This window comes from Chanodichthys erythropterus, chromosome 22 (genome assembly GCF_024489055.1).
Source record: "Chanodichthys erythropterus isolate Z2021 chromosome 22, ASM2448905v1, whole genome shotgun sequence".
In the NCBI taxonomy this organism is placed as follows: domain Eukaryota; kingdom Metazoa; phylum Chordata; class Actinopteri; order Cypriniformes; family Xenocyprididae; genus Chanodichthys; species Chanodichthys erythropterus.
The window spans coordinates 27,524,267-27,547,772 of NC_090242.1; the positions used below are offsets into that span (position 1 = coordinate 27,524,267).

The following is a 23,506-nucleotide window of genomic DNA, read 5'->3' on the forward strand; positions in this document are numbered from 1 at the left end:
AATAAATACATTTGCAATTTTACAAGTGTGATTCACCCTTTACACATAAATTCTTACATTAAACTCAACATAGAACATCATAATATCCACTTTATTCTAACAATTTTTAGGATAACATTTTTTATGAGTAATTTTTTAAAATAGTCCTTTTCTTCAGAGTAACTTTGCTGCCTGAAATACCTTTACATTGCTATAATTATTAACATGTGAATCCTTTCAGTGGGGCCGTGGCCAGTAGGTTCAGCTCAGCTGTTATATATTTGCCGCTCAATCTCACCAGATGGCTGCAGCTGTTTGACCAAGTTCCTGACCACGCTCATCTTCTCTGCGGTGGCTGAACTCACGCTCTCGTTCTCCAGCAGCTTGAGAAGCAAACTCAGTTCCTTCACCAGGTGCTCCATACCTGCACAAAGATTCGAGGGAAGGACAGGATCAGTGACCAGAAACATGTTTGCAGAAGATGACAATCGCTAGTGATCTTAGACTTTTGGACCCCTTTGCATTTATATACACATCAGATTTTATATACATCAACTTTTATTTTATTAAAAACTTTTCTTTGCATTTATTTTCTAAGCATGTTACTGGGAGTGACCGGGCATTTCCATTCAATCCATTTGACCTTTTTAAAAACCATCATGAGACCTCAGCTGTTGAACATCTGATTTCTTTGGCTGTTTGTTGAAGAAATCTTGCCAAAATGCCAAACTTGATATCCTGAAGGTTTAATGCAATAAACAAGCAAAGAAAAGGGGTATGACCTGAATTGATTTCTTATGGTAGTGCTCTTGAAAATATGTGTACGGTGAACAATAGATGCAGTGTTATGAATGACCTAACAAACACAGGAAACAAGAAACCCCCTAAAGACAAACGACATTTTTAGAAAGTCTTGGAATAAGAATGCAACAACATTTATAATGGCTGTCTTTAGGTGCGGACATGTCTCATTATTAATTTTAAGGAAACCTGTGGAAAAGTAGCTTGAATGTCCAGACATGAAATGTACAGTTAAATGCTGGTTTTAAAATTCTGATTAACATTTACTGGTGATTTAATAGTTCTCTTTGGGTTAAGAGACTCCAACTACGAAAACAGTTTTCACAATGTTGTGGGAACTGATAATAAATAATTTTTTTATAATTTTCACATCTTAAGATTTTCTGACTGGTATAAACACTATAAAGGTGTACTCCTACCAGTTTTTATTGTAATTTTCTAAAATGTAACTTTTTCTGTACTCATTTTAAAGTGACTGCATGTCCTGTTATTTTCAATACTTTTTATGTTCAAGGTAAATAATTGTGGACTGCTTGTTGGCAGTCAACTTCAGTTTCTATCCTCATGATACATCTCATTCCCCTTGTCTTGTCTTGTCAGTTGCATTCTGGGAGAGCCAGATTGATCAAAGTCACCTGGAGCCATTTCAGTAAAACTGTGCCATGCACAAGACCCACTCTCCGATGTAATCATATGATTTTGTTAGATTGCACATTGACAATGATGAACTGGGTTGTGCTGCTCACATTATACTGGACATTACAGTAGAAACACTTAAACAGAATCTTTGTACAGCTTCAGGACTTGTGGAAAAATTGTATATTATAATAAGTTCTATAAACTAATAATATTTTAACTTGTGGATCCAAATTCAATGTGTTTGCATTTTGCATTGATATTACATAATTGTGACATAAAACTTTACAAAATGGCTGAAAAATCATAAATACAATCACTAGTAATATGATTTAATGGTTTATAACTTTTGACCAATAGGTGGTGCTGTTACAAATTTGATGTGGCATGGTCAGAGTAAGGTGACAATGAACCACCATACAGCTTGGTTGGGTGTCAATATGCCAAGCATTGCAGAGAAAAAAACTTAGTGTCCTTTTAGCATCATGCCATCAAATTTGTTGATGCGGTATACAAAAACACCTATCAATGCGAAATCCATAACTTTCTGCCAGCTCGGTCTGAAGATGATCAGACTCGAATTTGAGTATTTGAAGAAAATCAAAATGGCGGACAGGAAGTTTGGCCGACTATCGCAAAATTGTTTTTTATGTTCTCGGCATGAACCAAGGAATGTATTAAGACCAGTTTCATTAAAATAGGCTAATTAAATCAAAAGCTATTAGCATTTTTTTAAATTTCATTATAACTTTGAACACAAGGTGGTGCTGTATTGAAAATTTTTGAGTACTTCAAGGGAATGGTACCGATGGCACATACCGAGTTTGTACTGATACACCAATGCATTAGTAAAATATAGCATTCTACAACAAAATTCAAAAATGACCAACATGGGAAAATAGGGTATCGTTCGACTCAGTATGTCGCACCGAATCTAAAGAGACCAGTCTTTTTGGTCAAATCATTCAAAAGTTATGAGCAAAAATTTTTCATTTTTTGTATCTCCTGACCACTAGGGGCACTGCGCAGAAAGTGTGCAGGTAGCCTCGGGTCAGTTGTCATAACATACACCAAGTTTGGTCTGAATACGCTAAAGCGTTGTGGAGCCTCACGTCCACTTAAGTGTGCACTTCGTCAAATTTGTTTGGCTGTTATTCGAGAATGGTTTGACCAATCAACTTGAATTTTTGTCTTCATTGTATGAAGATGATCTGGTTTGATTTTGTGAAAATCGGAGCAACGGTCTAGGAGGAATTCGAAAAAGTAGATTTTTGGGAAAATTCATAACGGCGAAAAGTTTTTCATGATGAAAAATTACGTCATAAGGTGCAAACACACATAACCAAAACAACACAGAGCTGGTGGTAGAATCCTCACCACCAAACTTAACATTGTAAGTTCTTGCTGTTTAATATTTTAAGTTGCTCATAATAAATAGAAAGCTGACTTTAATTATTTTGTGTAATGTCAACCTTTAATACATTTGATAGTTCATTCAATGCTTAAAATATAGTTTGTCTGACAAAATGAAAGTTGGATTTTTTTAGAGTGCATGCATCATTCCAAAAAGAATTAAATCTCTTTCTCAAAACAGATTAAAGAGATCAGAGTCACACATCTTTCACATGTAAGCACTTCACACCACACCCCGACTCTGCTCAAGAGAGAGGGATGGGAAAGGAAAAGTCCATCTTTCAAGGCTGTACCTGCCACTCATTTAGCTTTGCTGATTCAGGAATTATTATTCTTGGCCAAAAGTAATTACTGCAATGTGTGACCTTTCTTTTGCTTCTGCCCTGACAGCGTTTTTTCTATCTTTTTGAACCAGATCAAAAAACCTGTAGCATAGCTCATGAGGTTTCTTTTCTAGACCCTCACCGCTCCAAAAACAAACACTGCTTTGAAGAGAGGGACACAAACCGCTACGCAAACAAGGGGAATTCAAAATAAAGGATCTTTTCTGCGTTTGCACTTCTATTTTGAGAATCATCCTGTTCACTGGATATGTCTTGATATGTAAAAGTCCATGTTACACACTACTGTTAAAATAGTGACTAAAAATTAGGACTGGGACAATACACCCTATTCCTGATTCGATACTATCCTGGTACTTGGGTGCCTGCCAATACGATATGTATTGTGATTTTTAAGAATTTTTAAGTATTGCAATTCGGTATTGTGATTTTTCATCATTTTTTTAAACACTAGACCATTTGGAAAAGTTGAATCATACACTTATACAGACTGTACATGATGTATAAGATGAGTCGTATTTACAAAAACAATTCATCACATCTTTCTGAGTGCATCATACATTACAGTAAGCATTTCAGAAGCATCATACATTACAGTACTACATTCTCTTGAATAAACGATTCAATGACAACCATTTTTTAACAGTGCGGTCAATGTTGATATTATGGCAGGCCAATGACTTTGTGATGCGTTTTGCTTTCTGGGTGGTCTCACGTCGCTTTATCTTGTCCACTTGAAAGGGATATTACGCATAGATAATGACACATGTCCTCTGTTGGAGCAAAAGTGGGTAGCTTCTGTCCACCTCGTCTATAAGCAAGGATAATGCAATTTATTTTGAATTAATATTGATTCTGGAATTGAAAAAAAAAAAATTAAAAATTAAAAATCATAAAAAAATCGTGATAGTTAGGTGAACTGATTTTTTTCTCGCAGCCCTCATAAAAATGGTGCAATTAAAAGCTGCTTAAAAATAATTATGCTGCAATTAAATATTAAACAATTGGTCTACATTAAATATAACATTTTAGCATTAATCATTACTTTTAAATTTTACACAGCACAATGGGGAATAGAGAACATCAATGAAAGACTGTAAGAGAACTTGCGTCAGCATATTTACTTAGAGGGCTGTGCAAATTTGCTCTTCAGTGAGTCATTTAACAAAAAATACAACCCTATGTAAGATGATGCAAGAGAAACAGTGAAATGAACCAACAAATGTATATGCTGCTATTGCTACAGTGAACAAACATTCGGCTAAATAAAGGTGAAAACGACACCACTGTTTTCCATTACTAGGCATTTTTAGGTGTACCAGAATTATAATCATTTAAACATTCAGTATAATCAGTTTTAAACAATAAACACATTCCAAAATTGTTAATTCTGGAATAAATTAAAACATTTTCCAGAATAAACACCTAAGTACCTATTATTTATGGCTCAGTAAATGAGACATAATATCACTGTTGACAGTCAACCAGGAAGGTTCCTGTCTTAGAGAGGAGAGACCGTATAATTCACAATGCAGATTTCCAAATGCCTTTGCAGTTCTGTCGGCAGAGCACAAACAGAGCTGACAGAGATAAAGAAAGCAAACCACTGAATTTCTCTCCGGTCCTGACAGCTGAAGGACATGAGAAACCCACCATTTTCAGACAAAAACAAAACTGAGCAGCATTGTGCTGAGGAGGATTTTTGTGTGTGACTCTGTCAGTTTGTCCTCATTGGTGTGATTTCATGTGTCAGATGCAGGGCTTGAAATTAACTTTTTTGCTCACCATCCATTGTGGCTAGTGGTTTTCCAAAGTTACTAGCCGCTCAGCATTTTCACTGGCCACAATTTTGATGTTGGTAAATTACATTTTATATGATTAAAGTTGACTTTGTTATGCTTAAATTACTTTATTTCGAGTCATTTTACTTGATTTAGAAGATTTAAAACCCTTTCAAACTTTTAAATGCAGATTGACCACCTAAATCAAGACTACATTGTATATCAGCTGGTATGTACAGGTGGGCAAGAGGTGGACAATATGAGCATGGGCTAATATGAGAAATTGTATTAGTTATTTGTGTTAGGCTATATAAAAGAACAAAGAAGCTAATTACAAAAACAATAGTAAATTAAAAATAATCTTTTTTCAGATACACTAGGTTTATAGATACACATATAGCCTACATTTATTTAACATCTTTTGTTGTTTGATTAACATTAATGACCTATTTAATTGGGCAGCTGAATGCATGGACGTAACTGACGCATATTCAGTTAATACTCACCTGTTTACGTTCACTTAAGCCATAACCGACTGTAGTCACGCGAGATACTCCACACGATGGACATTTAGACATCTATGTGCACGTGTATTTGGCTACTCAGGCGCGAGGAGAACTGATCTTGCTCGCGACAGAGAGAGCGAGCGCATGCGAGAGAGCACTTCTGTTGTGTGTCATTTAGCGCAATTCCGCCTATCCCTCCTTTACTAACTGCACGTAAATAACGAATTGTGTGATTGGATTGTAATGTTGTGCTACGACGATCTTCGACGATCCTTTGGCTGTAAACTGAAATTATATTCAACCCGCCAAATTGGCTAGTGGGAGTGGCTGTCTTACCCACCACAGCTGAAATCTACCCGCATTTGGCGGGTTGGCGGGTGTTAATTTCAGGCCCTGGTCAGATGTCTGCACTGGGTTCCTTCTTATCTACAACACATTATTATCATCTACAATCTAAATGAGAAAATCTTGTTTTTTTATGGAATATTGTAGTATATTTATGAATCTGTGCAATTTTTTTATTCATATGCCCTTGTAATTTTTATTTAAAATAACTTCCCCTCCCTGTTGCAACGACATCTCTACTTTTCTCTGATGACGAGGGCGGGACAACCTGTCAGATCACAGTAACAGCAAACCATAATCATCCAATCAAAACCCGATAAAGTCCCACCCTACATTTTTCTTGTTCCAGAAGCTGTTCTCTTTCAAGCATACGTTTCGGTGTCTCACTGTGGGATACGCCCCTTCCGCGTATTCGTCAGAAGCTCTATTACATTAAGCCAGCCCCAATTGGCTGGCAGACGTGACGTCGTGTCAGGGAGTGGCTTCCCCACCCTTAGTATAAAAGGAGCGACACAACGTCACTAAGACATTCAAAAACCTCTTCTCGCTTCACACCAGAAGCCTACGAACTCCTGGACGAACGACTGGCCACCAAGCCATCCTTCGCCTGACTCCTTCGATTGCAAGGATTGTTCGTTAATACGATGGCTGCAGCAATGCAGGCTGTTCCGGCTAGTGAGGGAGATGCTGTGCGACTTTGTTCATGCGGGAACAAAATCTCATGCAAAGACACACACCAGGTCTGCTCTGCATGTCTTGGGCTGAAACATGCTCAACTGGCGATCGATAACCCAGGTTCCTGTGAACATTGCGCACGCTTCACAATGAAGAGCCTTCGTCGCAGACTAGCACGCCAAGCTAGTCTGTCAGGCCAGGATCCCCTCATGTCACCTAGCCCTGTTCCAGCTACCACTCCACAGGTACCCATTCCTGTAGAGCTGCCCACCACGGCAGCTTTATCTTGGGGTGAACAGCTCGATGTTTGCGTCCCTCTGCCCAACGTGCTCAGTACGGATGATGAGGAGGACGCGCTCGATTTCGAGGAAGAGGGACAATCGGATTACCTCCTCTCTGAGGAAGAGGATTTCGAGGACTCCCCTTTCCTTCCCCCTGCGCACTCGGTAATACCCCTCGCCACGGCGGGACCCACGGAAGACGCGGGCGGGGCACCATCCCCGCTTCTCAGTGTTGATCTGCAAGATGTGTGCAAACGCGCTGCAGAGAAACTAAACATTCCATGGCCGACCGTGGTAGCGGAGACTGCAAAGTCTCGCTACGAGGGCAAGAGGCTGCCGAGTGCGAAACGGGCAGCACGGCAGCTCCTTCCTGTGTTTCCAGAGCTCCTGGAGGAGGTGGCTATCACCTGGAAGGACAAACCGTTCACCAGCAAATTGCCCGTGCAGGGAGGATCCGCTCTCGATGTGGAGGGAATGGAGAAAGTAGGACTTCTCCGAATGCCCCCCATGGAGCCATTAGTCGCTGCGCATCTGCATCCAAAGCACACAGCGGCTGCGAATCCGACATTGCCATCCAAAGCGGACCGTTTCCAGTCGAGCATGACGGAACGCGCTTATAGGGCAGTCGCTCTCTCTGTCAGGGCTCTGAACGCTATCTCAATGCTGACCGCGTACCAAGCGGAACTGCAGGACGAAGCGTCGACCACGCCAGGTCAGACGCACTGGGAGGAGATCTGTGTAGTTACCGATCTTTCTCTCCGTCTTCAGAGATGCGCGGTGCAGGCCGCGGGCAAGGCCATGGCCACAATGGTCATTCAAGAGAGAGGACGTTGGCTTAATTTGGCAAATCTCTCTGACAGGGAAAAAGAAGCCATCCTGGACGCACCGGTCGTCGCAGATGGCATCTTCGGCTCGGCTCTGACGCTGATGCAAAAGAGATGCGAGGAAAAGAAAAGGGACGATGAGGCTTTGCAGCTCTGTTTGCCTAGGAAGACGCAGACTGCACCCCCTCAGCCACCTCGGCAGACCTTCGCTCAAGTTACGGCCCGCCCACCCCCCAGCTATCGCATTCCAAGGCGACAGAGACCGAATGTGAATGCAGCGGGTCACAGCGGAGTCCCAGAACAGAGAACTGCCTGGCCTAGAAAGAGCTTCCCGCCTGCTACGGCTCAGTCGGTTCAGCCAGCTCCTCAACCTCATCCTCAATCCCACGCTCAGGGAGCGAGGAGGAAGAAGAAGGCAGTTTGATGGGGTCTTCCCCGGGGAAAGGAGCCCACAGCCCCCCTGTTCGCGAGCTCCCGACCCCCAAATGTTCAGCGTTCGACAAGGGACGAGTTTCGAAGTTCCCAGATGTTCTGTGTGGAAAACAGAGCCCGGTTGGGCCAGGGGAAGCACAGCAGTGAGAAGGACAAGAGATGGTGCAGTGGTGCACACCAACCCACAAGTCACAAGCACTTTTCATGTTCAGAACTCAATAAAGTTTTCACTGTATTCCCAGAATATGTTGCAAAACACAATTCCCCAAAAAATGTTGCAAAACATATTAACAGAACACAATACAACGTCACCTCGGGGAGTTTTTGCCCCCTTAGAGGTGATGAGCCGCTTAAACTCTGTCCAAGCGCTAAGTCCCCACGCATGCGCAGCACAGACCCCAAACTCGTCCACCGCTCAGCCACACGATGGCACCAGAACGCTGCAAATAAACAGTTGGCGAGAATGCACACAGTCCCGCTGGGTATTAAAAACGATACAATTCGGGTACAGACTGCAGTTTGCCGCTTCCCCCCGCATTTCAAAGGGATAATTCATTCTCAGGTGCGGGGAGACTTAAAGCATGTTCTTCAGGAGGAAATTTCCTCTCTGTTAAACAAAAAAGCGATAAGAGTGGTCCCAACCGAGCAGAGCCACAGCGGGTTTTACTCGAGATACTTCCTCGTCCCAAAGAAAGGGACTCAAGCTCTTCGTCCCATATTAGATCTGCGTGCACTGAACAAATACTTAAGGAAGTACAAGTTCAGGATGCTCACTCATTCTACACTCCTGAAACTAGTGCGCCAGGGCGATTGGTTTACGTCGATCGACCTGAAAGACGCATATTTTCACATAAAGATATATCCACCCCACAGGAAATTCCTGAGGTTTGCTTTCCGTGGAGTGGCATACGAATATCTGGTTCTACCGTTTGGCTTGTCTCTCAGCCCACGGGTATTCGTAAAATGTACAGAAGCGGCCCTGACCCCGCTCAGGGAGAAAGGCATTCGTCTCGCTACTTACATAGACGATTGGCTGGTGACAGCTCGGTCAGAGCGAGAAGCGAAAGAACACACAGCTATGCTTCTGGGACATATACAGAAACTGGGATTGAAATTAAACATCGAAAAAAGTGTTTTAATCCCCACGCAGTCCATAACTTATCTGGGGCTGTCACTAAACTCGGTAATGTTCAAAGCGCGACTGTCGGAAGACAGGGTAAGAAAATTCACTCATTGCATGACAGATTTTCAGAGGGGGAAAAATGTTTCCTTTCGCACATGCCTCAGACTGTTAGGACTGATGGCCTCAGCCCTGATAGTTATTCCCTTAGGCAGACTGTTCATGAGAGAGTTTCAGCGCTGGGTAGCGTCTCTGAGGCTGGACCCGATACGTCATTCTCGAAGGAGAGTGAGAGTGACGTCAGAGGCAGTCTTGGCATTGCGCCAGTGGAGACACCCGAACTTTCTGATTCAAGGGGTTCCCATGGGCGTGGTTCGAGCCAGAAAAGTCATAACAACGGACGCGTCGTTGTCCGGCTGGGGGGGCATTCACGAGGGCAGGATAGTGAATGGGAGATGGGGTCCTCATCTGTCCAGTCTTCACATAAACTATTTGGAAATGCTAGCCGTTTTTCTGACGCTGAAGCATTTTCTCCCCTTTCTAAAGGGGCATCATGTTCTCGTGAGAACGGACAACACAACAGTTGTGGCCTACATAAACAGACAGGGAGGTCTCAGATCACTTCCCTTGCACACGTTAGCACGCAAACTGATTCTATGGGGCAATGCCAATCTTTTATCCTTGAGAGCGACGCACGTACAGGGTGTCATGAACCAGGGTGCGGATCTGCTGTCCAGGGGCAATCCCCTCTACGGGGAGTGGAAATTGCACAGGGAGGTGGTCGAGCAGATTTGGAGCATATACGGCAGGGCGTCAGTGGATCTGTTCGCGTCCCACGACAATGCTCAGTGTCCTCTGTTTTTCTCCCTGAAAGACCAGAGCGCGCCTCTGGGGATAGATGCGCTGGCGCACGAATGGCCTCGCACTCTCCTTTACGCGTTCCCACCGATAGCGTTGATATCCCCAACACTTCTCAGAGTGAGGGAGGAGGGATTGACACTAATACTAATAGCTCCGAGGTGGCCAGGGAAATATTGGCTAGCGGAGATCCTACATATGCTTTACGGAGACCCGTGGCCTCTCCCGCTGCGCAGAGACCTCTTGTCACAAGCAGAAGGGGAGATTTTTCACCCTCATCCAGAACGCCTGGCACTATGGGCCTGGCCCGTGAGTGGTTCAATTTAAATACAACTGGCCTGTCTGACAGCGTTATCAGAACCATACAAAATGCTAGAGCCTCGTCAACTAGGTCTCTTTATGAATGCAAATGGGGCGTGTTTGAGCGCTGGTGCGCAACCAAACGCGAAATCCCTTTTCAGTGTTCAGTGGCAGTTGTCCTATAATTTCTTCAGGATTTGATAGATCAAAGGAAAGCGTTTTCAACCATAAAAGTGTTTCTGGCCGCTATATCTGCTTGCCATATTGGTTTTGATAATAAAACTGTGGGGCAGCATCCTTTGGTGTGCAGGTTTATGAAGGGCGCGCGCCGCGTTTTGCCAGTTTCAAAACCTCTTTCCCCCTCATGGGATTTAGGATTGGTGCTTGATGCTCTCTCCATGTCCCCATTTGAGCCGCTGGACAAGGTTGATTTTAAGATATTATCATTTAAGACGGCGCTGCTGTTAGCTTTGGCCTCGGCAAAGCGCGTAAGCGAGATTCACGCGTTTTCAGTGCACTCAGCGTGTATGCAGTTCATGCCTGGCGATGCAGGGGTAGTTCTGAAGCCCAATCCTGCATTCATGCCCAAAATACTTGGTGCTATCATTCCTCTTGAGCTGAGAGCCTTTCATCCACCACCTTTTGCTTCATCAGAACAACAAAAGTTGAATGCGTTGTGCCCAGTGCGTGCTTTACGCATTTATACACAAAGAACTAGAGGGTTCAGGGAGAGCGATCAGCTTTTCGTATCTTGGACGAAACCTCGTACAGGGAAGCCGATTACTAAGCAACGTTTATCGCACTGGATAGTAGAAGCGATTTCGTTGGCATATTCCAGTAAGGGTCTTGTGTCCCCTCCTGGATTACGCGCACACTCGACAAGGGGAATGTCAACTTCATGGGCTCTATTTAAAGGAGTCACGATACAGGACATTTGTGAAGCGGCGAGTTGGTCCTCGCCGCATACATTTGCAAGGTTTTATAAACTGGACGTTACAGCTCAAACTTTAGCACATGCAGTTTTGAGTGTCGGAACGTGAATCACGAGTCATGACCATTCGGCCACGGATACAGTGATTGTGGTGTGGTTGGCAGGAGACTTCGAGACAGGCTATCTGGCAATACGGGAGTTAGGATATCCCACAGTGAGACACCGAAACGTATGCTTGAAAGAGAACAATAGGTTACTTGCGTAACCCCGGTTCTCTGATAGCATTAAGTGAGGTGTCTCACCAGATCACCCTCCTTGCTGTGTGAAGCGAGGAAGAGGTGTGCTTGTTTTGAATGTCTTAGTGACGTTGTGTCGCTCCTTTTATACTAAGGGTGGGGAAGCCACTCCCTGACACGACGTCACGTCTGCCAGCCAATTGGGGCTGGCTTAATGTAATAGAGCTTCTGACGAATACGCGGAAGGGGCGTATCCCACAGTGAGACACCTCACTTAATGCTATCAGAGAACCGGGGTTACGCAAGTAACCTATTGTTTCGTTCAGATGTACATCACAATAGGAAGAAAAGACTAATCGCAACTTCCGTTTCAAGCCGACTTTAAACACTCAGCCAATGATAAGCTATCTTTCAGTTGTCTTTCACTAAATTGGCTTAATGGCCAGTAAACTCCTAAGAGTTTTCCTCACTCCCAAAGAGCAGGAAACGTGAATATGTGTGTGTCCGTAAGGGAAAAAAAAAAAAAGTGAGGGGCGGAAGAAGAGTAGGAGGCGGAAACTCAGAGAGTAGAGAGAAGGAGGACTCTGTTATTGTACAGAGAGAGGCGCAATCACAACTCCAGGGCCGCAGCTTTCCAGAGGGCTATTGTCTGGGTGTGCACTTGCTGACACGGGCAAGGGAGTGACCCGTCCCTTTTCCGAGCAACTTAAATTCCCACACAACAGCCTCTGTGCCTCTGTGTCTTCTGCTGGCCATGTTTCTCTCTGGAAACTGGGTCAAGTTTGTGGAAACAAGCACAGTCAGCTCAGTTACAAGTTACAACTATTGCTTGTGTGTAATGTGTGGGAATGTGAGATTGCTGAACCCCATCTGACTGCTTCAGTGACTTTTTGAATACTGTCTGCTGACTCACACAGACCAAAGACATACTGTATTTAAAGAATTAGTCCACTTCAGAATTAAAATTTCCTGATAATTTAATTTACTCACCCCATGTCATCCAATATGTTTATGTATTTCTTTCTTCAAAAAAAAAATATGTTTTTTTAGGAAAACATTTCAGGATTTTTCTCCATATAGTGGACCTAAACAGGGTTCAAAAGATTGAAGGTCCACAGATTGCAGTTTCAGTGCAGCTTCAAAGGGCCCCAGCCGATGAATAAGGGTCTTGTCTAGCAAAGCAATCTGTCATTTTCTAAAAAAAAAAACGTTTTTTAACCATAAATGCTAATCTTGCACTGCTCTGCAATGTGCCACGCATTACGTAGTCATGTTGGAAAGGTCAAGCGTTAGTCTGCGTGATGTAGGCGGAAGTACCGCAGTAGGACGAAAAACTCAATTTCAAAATCGTCTGACATTGTTGTTTTACCTTTTTTGTAAAGGCCGTGTGCACGTTTGCTTTGAAGACACTGGGTTGCTACTCCCACCTTCGTAACGCGTGACCTTTCCAATGTGATTACATAATGCGTGGCGCAGTGCAAGATGAGCATTTGTGGTTAAATATTTGTTTTTAGAAAATGACCAATTGCTTCACTAGAAAAGACCCTTATTCCTCGATTGTGATCGTGTAAAGCCCTTTGGAGCTGCACTGAAACTGCAATTTGGACCTTCAACCCGGTGAACCCCATTGAAGTCCACTATGTATGGAGAAAAATTCCACAAAAACCTTAATTTCTTTTCAACTGAATAAAGAAAGACATAAACATCTTGGATGACATGGGTGATTAAATTATCAGGAAATGTTAATTCTGAAGTGAACTAATCCTTTATCCTTAAAATGACAAAAGAAAGACTTCGCTCATCAACACTTAGTCATATTAGTTGATATTTACACTTTTTCTAATCGGGTTCTTCAATATTGGTAGGTCATTAAAGAATAAAACTGCCATTATGCCGCATTCAACAGGAAACAATATTCAAATGTTCTATTAACATTAATTAAATATTAATTATAAATTATTATAGTATACTAAACAAACCAACGAACCAACATAGCTTCATAAGAAATAATAGTACAAAGATGCTTCCGATACTAATACATTTACATGCATTACAATATAGAACATGCATTATTAATATACCACATTTCTGCAAATACCAGATTTGCAGTTAGTGTTACTGCAGTAAATCTAATAAACAGTAACGTTAGGTTATTTATCGATAACTAGCCTACTCATGAACGAATCGTTCATTGGTTGCACAACGTTTTTCCATAGAAGCTGTTGGGAATATTGCGCTCTTTCATCTTACAAAATCTTAGATTTTAGCGAATTCAAACAGCTCTGTTGTGTTGTGGTGCCCTATGATCGAAGACCGAGCTCGCGCTGCGTAGGCCGAGCTGATAAACGGTCCGCGCGGCACGGCACGGCTCGTTTCAAAGGAGAAGCGCACTTTCGTTCCGCATTTCTAAAAGACATGTACAAAAAAGGACTTTTTTAAAGTCTGAAGCTCAAATTTAGCCGTCATATTATGAAAGATTATCACGAAGCCCGTAAAACATGCGTAATATTGGATAGTGATTGCTGAGACCTAGTCTTCCTTAGTAAAAATATAACATTCAGTTTTAGAATATATGTAAGTTAATGTAATGTTTCAGTACACAATACCTAATGTTATAAAAGTTTTATACACGAAAACGACACGATTTACATTCATAATCAGGCTGCAGCAGCTTCTTTCCGTTGACTGTCACTGGACCGTTAAAATTTGAATCGTTGTCACGGGATCCGTATTTAACCCAACAGATGGGTTATTAATAAAAAAATAACCCAACGATGTTAAAATGACCCAACATTTTTGGTAAATAACCCAACATAATGACCCAATATGTGTAACCCAACGGTTGGGTTAATAAAATAACCCAACGTTTTTTACTGTGTAATATTATGAGAACATAGGCTATATAAAACAGCCATTTTATACATAAAATCTGCAATATAGCAACTTACATTCAAAAAAGATTAGAAAGAAGTAGGCTATTTTCTTTATAGTTTGTATGGACTGGGCACATTTTTAAACAACATTCCAACTGAACTTTCATTGAGTGGCTCGGCAAAGTAGCTACTAGACAATGTGGCATTGTGAGGTCTGAAATTACACAATGACATCACCATTGAGGAAAAGAGGACAATGCAGTGCGAAGCATTCAGAAACATTCATTCATTCAAATACATCACTGAACACAATCACATATACACTAACACTTGCAAAACAAATTCTAGGGAAAGCAGCTGTACGGTCTTGTGGCAAGGGCATTGTGGGTAAGGGGATATGTCCTGCAGCTGTAGCTTCCTGTCTGGGCTGACGACAGCAGTTTCTATCATCCCTAACCTTCTGCTTCCTATTCCTCTCCTCCACACACCCCCAAAAATGACATACCATCCGTCCTTCGCTAACAAGCACGCACTCTCTCTCAGCCTCGGACTCTCCCACCCGGACCGGTTCCAACAAAACACTACAAAATCATAGCACACCACATATCTACAACATGCACCATCTGTGCCTGTTTAGTGGTCTTATCCACAGACCATATTGGGTTTCTCCTGTAACAGTGAAGAATGAGGGTTCAGATCCTACAAGCATCATATGCAGAATGCCGTGACCACACAATCCTTAAAAAAGATTATCAGCTGTCTGATTTAGGGTGGGTGGACGTCACGTGCCATAGTTCTACAGGACACACAAGCAGGACTGATATATAGAAGAGGCTTTGAAGAGTCAAGGTCACATGGAGGCCACATGGATATAGGGGTGAGATGGCTATAATTTAAAACTCACTATTTTGGTGGATGACAGCTTGCTGGGTAGGGTCAATTACAGAGGAACAACAGGCCACATAATTGAAAGGGAAAGGATGAAGGCTTTGAGGATGACAACATGGTTATCGATGGCTTAATGAGCATGGGAAAAAATCCTCCTTCAACAAGTTGCAGTACATTGCGGTTGTCTGAACACATGCTGAGCAGGGTTGTGCACCATTCAGAATTAGTTTATTTCATAAATCATAAACAGTCTCTCTCTAAACGCACGGTTCCAGATTTCCCCCTACTCTTCCCTGCAGCATAGATACCACCCTGAATGTCTGCGGCAAAAACGCATTACAAATGTTCTGTTATTGGATGTACCAACGAACATAAGCCTGAATTTGTGGCTGAATTTCAATTATGAAGGAAATGTGGCGAAAAAAGTCCACACTGCTTCACAAACGAGGGTCAATTCAACGCTGGATTTGCACAAAAGATTAACATGACGGCACATGCTACTCGATGAGTTGAATCAACTCCACAGCAACTACATAAATTTATCCACTAACCATTCAGGAACATCCAGTTGCATTCTAATAGTTGCAACTTCTTCCTGAGTCTCTCCATCAGTGTCTGATTCCGGTTTGAACAATTTACAGCTGAACACCGTTACTGACTATTGTCATTTTGGCTGCCTGAGATTCCCCTAGCTTTGTTGTTGAGCAACCGAAGTATGATCTGTTAAAGCTCCGCCCTCTTCTGGAATGGGTCCGGGAACTGCAGCTCATTTGCATTTAAAGGGACACACACAAAAATGGTGTGCTTTTGCTCACACCCAAATAAGGGCAAATTTGACAAGCTATAATAAATGATCTGTGGGGTATTTTGAGCTGAAACCTCACAGACACATTCTGGGGACACCAGAGATTTATATTACATCTTGCAAAAGGGGCCTTTAAAAAGGTTTATAGACCTTATGAACAGAGATAATGATAGATAGGTTTTTTAAAACATTTACTGGATCAAGAACTTCAAGGAGAGAGTTCAACTCCAATGAAGAAGGCTTCAGGATGTCTCAGAGTGTCCAGCAAGCATCAGGAATGTCTCTTCCTGAGGAGTCGGCACCACCAGTCCAGTAGAGCTGCTCAAAATTGTCCCTTCACCGGGAGTTTGATTGACAAGCGATCTAACCAATCATAACGCCGAATCCGCCATTTTGTCCGACAAAGCAGTCAGGAGTTAGAAGATTAACCTCGGTGGACTTGAACTTGAAAAATGGTGTGTACTGACGTCTTTCCGCTTTTGAAACAACATTCCTTCTCATGTTCATTCATGTTTATTTGATGCTATAAATAGACTAGTAGGAAGAGATGATCTGTTTACGAACCGCTTGAGCTGAGGCGCTACAGCGATCTGTCACGACATATTAAAGAGCCACAAAACTTTTTTTATTGTTCTAATTTCTTAAAAAATTACACAGTTTGAAAGCTGGGACTTTGTTTAATATCATAAGTAACCTGCTCTGTCTTGTCTGTCGACGTGTTGTCAGTGTCCTCTTTGCTCCGCAATGTTTTTTTTCACTCTGTGTGGCGTGACAGCGCCATGGCTTGTCAGACAAAGCAACAATAACTAAGAGGGGCGGGTCTTTGCGAAGGGTCAAGACATTTGGACAACGGCCTGGTGTCAAGAAGGGCAGCAAAGAAGCCACTTTTCTCCAATAAAATCTTCAAGGACAGACTGAAAATCTGCAGGAAGTACAAGGATTGGAGAGCAGAAGACTGGTGCAAACTTATTTTCTCTGATGAAGCCCCCTTCCGACTGTTTGGGACATCTGGAAAATAGATTGTCTGGAGAAGAAATAATGAACGCTACCATGAGGCCTGTGTCGTGCCAACAGCGAAGCATCCTGAGACCATCCATGTGCGGGGTTGCTCTCGCAGTTCGGCCCAAAAACACTGCCATGAATAAAGAATGGTATCAAAACGTCCTGCAAGAGCAACTCATCCTATCAACCCAGGAGCAATTTGTTGATGATTTTTGTATTTTCCAGCATGATGGAGCACCATGTTACAAGGTAAGAGTGATAATGAAGTGACTTGGAGATCATTACATTGAAATTTTGGATCTGTGACCAGGCAACTCCCCAGATCATAAAGGGTTAGTTCACCCAAAAATTAAAATTCTGTCATTAATTACTAATCCTCATGTCGTTCCAAACCTGTAAGACTTTTATTCATCTTTGGAACACAAATTAAGATATTTTTGATGAAATCCGAGAGGTATCTGACTCCTCCATGACAGCAATCTAAGCACCACTTTCAAGGACCAGAAAGGTACTAAAGAAATCATTTAAAAAAAAAAAGGTCATGGAGTCAGGAACCCCTCGGATTTCATCAAAAATATTTTAATTTGTGTTCCAAAGATGAATGAAGATCTTACGCGTGTGGAACGACATGAGGCTGAGTAATGGCAGAATTTTCATTTTTGGCTTAACTAACCCTTTAAACCCATAGAGACTAATTGTTTACTTTATGCACTGTGCATCCACTGAGATTTGAGATGTTTCATTTACAGTCCTACACACATCTTTCCACAAAAAGATGTGGAAAAAGATGAGCTTTTTTCTGGTTGGAGGATAATGCTATATTTCAGACTTTGTAAACAACAGAGATGACAATTTTACTCATTGGCAATCACACTCACATTTACTCACATAAAACATTTGGAGGACTGAGTGTCTCTTGTAGAAGAGTCTAGTTGAGATTTGCAACCAAGTATTATGCAGTTGGATTATGCAAGATGCTCAGAAAATGAATGCCAGTCGATAGACACCAGAGGATTTACCTGCTAATCAGCACAAACATAAAAATGAACAAGAGAACTGTCCACTCATAACCAAATGGGATTTATAGTGAAGGAACAGAGCAGTCTTTTGCTATGTCTTTCACCATCTTCTCCGTTTCTACACTGCAGTCATAAGACTTAAGGCACGCGGTCATGAGAGTTACATTTGTACATTCTACCTAAAAACAACCGCAGCTGTAAAACCTTCCATGACTGTTGTTTGACACAATCCTGAACTTTCACTGTGTTCTCATAAAAAAGCAATGTAATCTTTGATTCTTGCATGAGAAATATTTGATTTAGTGTGAATGATTTGGATGAAATAAGCATTTTTAAAATGGCAAGCAATGAAGAACTGCCATTAGACATTAGAATTGTATACAGAAAAGGGTCATTCAGGTCACCTCTCTTTAGAGAGACATAAAAATTTGATCACAATTCTCATCAGATGTCTCATTTACAGTTTAAGTCCAGTGTTATTTAAGTATTGTTTATATTATTTATTATATTTTTTATTAACTTTAATATTTAGATTTTGTTTACATTTTATGTACTTTTGTCATTCGTTTTTTTTTATATATTTCTATTTATTTATGTTAATTTTAGTTAATTATTTATTTCAATTTTAGTTTGGTAAATTTTTGTTTAAGTTTTTCATCTAATATATTTTATTTTGTTTTAGCTTTATTTCAAATAATAAAATTTTTTTTTAATACTTTTCATTAGCAACAACAACTGATATTCAGAGGTGTAAAGTATTTGAGTAAATGTATTTACTATACTTAAGTATCTTTTTGGCAACTTTGTAGTTTTACAGAATATAAAAGATATTAGCAACTTTTACTCTCAAACTTGAATGCATTTTTTTAATAAGTATGTACTTTTTACTCCAATACATTTGTAATGAGTACTGCAATTACTCAAGTTGTTACATTTTTCAAGGCACCTAACTTTTTCTGCAGCAGTTTATCTGCTAGACAGAAGTGATATTGCCATCTACAGGACATGTGCGTTTTGCACTTACTCACCCAAACTGCAGATGGCTATAATTGCTGAATCACAGGTGTTTCATTTATTTTTAATTTATTCCAGAGCAAGTGCAGTGCAAGTAGGTTTTGATTATTTCATTCCTTTTTGAGCACTTGAACTGAGACCTGAGTGTTCGTAGACGTTTAAGAGGCTGTTGTGTCCACCTTGATTTATAGCAATTTTGAGGTGTTCAGTTTTATTTTATTTTTTAGAAAATAAACATATGATTGCTCTCTCACAAATAAATTATTTCTTGTTTTCACTGGCATGACTCTTAAAGGGATAGTTCACACAAAAGCCTGTATAAATTTCTTTGTTCTGCTGTACACAAAGGAAGTTATTTGGAAAAATGTTTGTAACCAAGCAGATCTCGCCCTCAATTGACTACCATAGTATTTATTTTCCTACTATGGTAGTAAATGGGGTGCAAATTCTGCTTGGTTACAAACATTCTTCCAAATATCTTCCTTTGTGGACAGCAGAACAAAGAAATTTATACAGGTTTTAAACAACTTGAGGGTGAGTAAATGATGACAGAAGTTATGAAACTTTAAGTTTTAAGTGTTGAGGACTATAGTGCATCTTTGAGCTTACAGTATGATTAAAGATACTACTAAAATACTCTAGATAATCTAAGGCCCAGTTTCACAGACAGAGCTTAGATTAAGCCAGGATTAGATCTTAGTTCACTTCATTTAGGACATTTAGGTAGCTTTTATAAACATGTCCTAGAAAAAAAAACAAACAAAAAAAAAAACATCACTGGTGTGCATCCTGAGACAAAACAATAGAACTGACATATTTTAACATATGTCAGTGCAAGTTGCTTTCAGTTAAAACAGCTCAAACATGCATTTTAGGGTGCGTTCACACTTGTCATGTTTGGTTCGATTAAAACGAACCCTGGTGCGATTGCTCTGTCAGTGCAGTTCATTTGAACATATGTGAACGCTGCCATCGGAACCCTGGTGCGCACCAAACAAGCGGACCGAGACCGCTGAAAAGAACTCTGGTGCGGTTCGAATGATATATGAACGCAACACGGACAAAGACATGTAAACGAACCAAGAAGGAAGACGAGAACCTAAAAAGGACAGAATCCTCACGCATGTCGGTTTTTCTTGTTATAGTCGCGAGTTTGCCCATAACAGGCATCAGACGCGCGTCTCCACGCAGCAGATCGTTTGTGTGTGTGACGGATGGATTCCCGCCACTGTTTTGACTACTTTACACATTTTATAAACTCTTCACAAGTTCCCAGCTGGCCAAAATACCATCAAATGCCGGCTACACACACACAACGAGCGCATTTACCTCAGCAAACAGCATTGTTTTGGATGTTCGGTAAGTTCCGTCTCAAAAATAGGCAATATGTCATAAAATCCGACCAATCACGTTGTGAATGTATCCCTATGCCTTAAGGTTCGGTATCTTTTGGTTCGGTGATAAAATTGCCAATCTGAACGCTACTCGGGCCAATGTTTTTTTTTCTTCTTTGATCCGGACCAAATGAACCAAACGTACCGAACTACAAGTGTGAACGCACCCTTAGTCTGGGACTAGGCTTAAACCATGTTTAACATAAGACTTTTACTAGAGTCCTATTGGAATTGATGACTCGTAACTTGTAGAGTCATTTTCACTGTAAGGTATCGGTACTTTTACTCAAGTATGGTTTTCATGTACTCTTTACACCTCTGCTGATATGAACCTCTAGCAGGTGGAAGATTGGACAGTTTGGAATTATCCTTCAAAAACAATGACTGACTTTCCCTTAAATTGTTCCAAAACTGTATGACTATCTTTTATACTGTGGACTGCTAAAGAAAATAGTTTGGACCCCACTGACTTTGACAGTTGAGACACTCAGAAAGCTAAACATGCTTGCAAATCTTTCTTGAAATTCCTATCTTTCAGACATAATGCTCCTACCCATATCTTGGCTACTACTTTGCATGACTAATGGGATTGAGGAAGGTTGATTAGGAAAAGCTCTTCCAGCTTTATCCTGGGCCTCAGCATCTGACCTCCTTTCATTATGGGGTTAATACATTGGTCATCCCTGTGATGACTGGCTTTGATTTCCACTCTTTGAGGACACAAGTGTGGAAGGGCCTACAGGGTCACACACAAAGACCTTTCCGGCCCCTCTGTATCGTAATATCCCTATGTGATTTCTCTACAGACAAGAGCCGCCCTTGACGGCTGCGCGCGGTGTGAGGAATGCTGGAGTGAGAGACACTGTCAGGCCTGTGCGGACCCATCAGGCTCGCAAGCTGCAGAAGAGAGAAGCCTTTGTCTATTTGGCCATGGGTATTTATAGATGTAAGCCATGTGCATAAGGAACTGGAGGAATCAGAGCAATTTAGACCCCCCCTCCCATCACCACTCCCACCTTTCAGTTTGAATGAATTCTTGACTTGAATCAAAGCATACTGTCATATATCTGACTGTTATCAGTGAATTAAATAGCAATTGGGAAAACTAAAGCATTATTTTAAAGGAGATGGCATGATCTTACACTACCGTTCAAAAGTTCACAGTCAGAAAATTTATAATGAAAAAAATATTAAGCAGCACAACTGTTTTCAACATTGATAATAATAAGATATGTTTATTTAGCACCGAATCAGCATTTTAGAATGATTTGTGAAGGATCATGTGACAATGATATATTAAAATATAGTTTTTACTATTACTTTTTCACTGTACTTTGGTGAGCATAAGAGACTTCTTTCAAAAACATTAAATTAATCTTACCAACCCTAAACTTTTGAAAAGGTACTAACGCTCCTCACAAGGAACAAATACACACATAAAAGGGCATTTCCAAATCCCACCATGACTAAAAACAGCAACAAGTGGCTGATGGGCTGTTTTTTCCTGGCATCCATGCAAACAAACTCAAAGCTGAACACATTCTCAAGCGGATTTCCTGCATGAGAGGCAAGGAAGTCTTCTTTCAGATCATGAATAGACATCATGCTGAACTGGCCTTCAACCAGCTAAAACAGCAGGATGAAGGAGCTGATAGCTGGGTCAATGGAAAGTTAGGAACATGAAGAATACAGGATGAGAGATGTTTTTATATATTTTGCAGTACCGGCTGTGAAAGTTCTTGCACTTTTGATTCAATATAATGAGGTGGTGTTAAAATTTACTGTAATGATTCTTGTTAAACATGCTTTCCTTGCACTGAACATGTTTATTTGGGCCTTTAACAAATTATAATTTGGAGGAAAACATAAGAAAAGAGAAGAACAATATTTCGTTCAGTCCATCTAAGGGTCATCAGACAAATTTGCAGATTTTTTTTTATGTGTATTTATTTAAGATTTATACATAATAAACAAAGTATGCAATTACGAGTGAGTGAATAAATATAGAAATGTGTTATTTTATTTACTGTACAAAATCATGACAACAGGATTGACTATTCAAGTCTGTCCCCTACTTGAAGGGTTCACGTGCTGAAAGGGTGATGATGTCATTATGATGTCATTGTGCTTTTTATGGAATTGTACATCTTTTCCATATGTTATGATGCAAGATTGACATCTCCTGGGGTCATAATAAAAAAAATAATAGTTTAATAAATGTTGCATCCACTAAAATCTAGCTTTATTAAAATGGCTATAATTGACATATAATAGCCTAATGAATTCATTGTTTACATTTGGTTTTAAGAGTTAAAAAACACCAATTTTGCGACGTTCAAATTAGTTTGACACACAGTAATGAGTTTATTAATTCATTAGGATATTAGCCTTCTATTGCATCACCAACAAAACTGTGAAAGTGTTGACGAGTTTTCCTTTTTATCCCGATAAATATAAGAATTATGAAATAGCATCTGGTTCACCCTCAAGCTTAGGTACACAGAAAATGTGCAGAAGATTTAATAATGTTAAAAAGCTAAAATATTGCATTATAACTTATTTCGAGTAACTGTAAGGCTATTTTCGAATGAATAAAATTCCAGACTTACAAGAGGAATCGGTAATCTCCATGACGAAGAGGATACTTTAGTTGAGTACTCCGTCAGCACGCTTCAGCAGACCCTCACTGTAATGTACACCAGCATCTTATGCAGCGCGCGTGTGGCCAACACTACACTTTTGACAGGGGCGCGTGCAGACCACTCCAAATCACTACTAATCCGGGTCCTAGTGCTCGTCAGGTAGTGAGTGGCAAACAACATCATCCAGCTGGTCTTTGGTCTTTTTATGTCATTAAAAAAAAACCACACAAAATGTAAAAAGGACAGTCATATGAAACTGGGTCAGGGCTCAGGGAAAAATGTAATCTTCCATCCACGGTGGTTTGGATGTAACATCAACATGATTACTGAGATAGTGGCGAGCTGATGCTAAAGTTTAGCACCCTCCAGAGGTAGACGCGAAACAAATATCTGAATAATAATATCGGAAA

The 23,506-nt window shown here is 40.9% G+C and overlaps 1 protein-coding gene across 1 annotated transcript in view; it reads right to left on the bottom strand.

The window, feature by feature from the left end:
- Positions 1-23,199, bottom strand: part of afap1l1b (actin filament associated protein 1-like 1b) — a 35,565-nt gene extending 12,366 nt beyond the window's left edge. The window contains exons 1-2 of the mRNA XM_067376590.1: positions 23,064-23,199; positions 278-403 (exon numbers count right to left, since the gene is read on the bottom strand). Coding sequence (XP_067232691.1) covers positions 278-403; positions 23,064-23,085 — 148 coding nt within the window. The 5' untranslated portion in view covers positions 23,086-23,199. The remainder of the gene's footprint in view (positions 1-277; positions 404-23,063) is intronic.
- Positions 23,200-23,506: the final 307 nt, after the last annotated feature.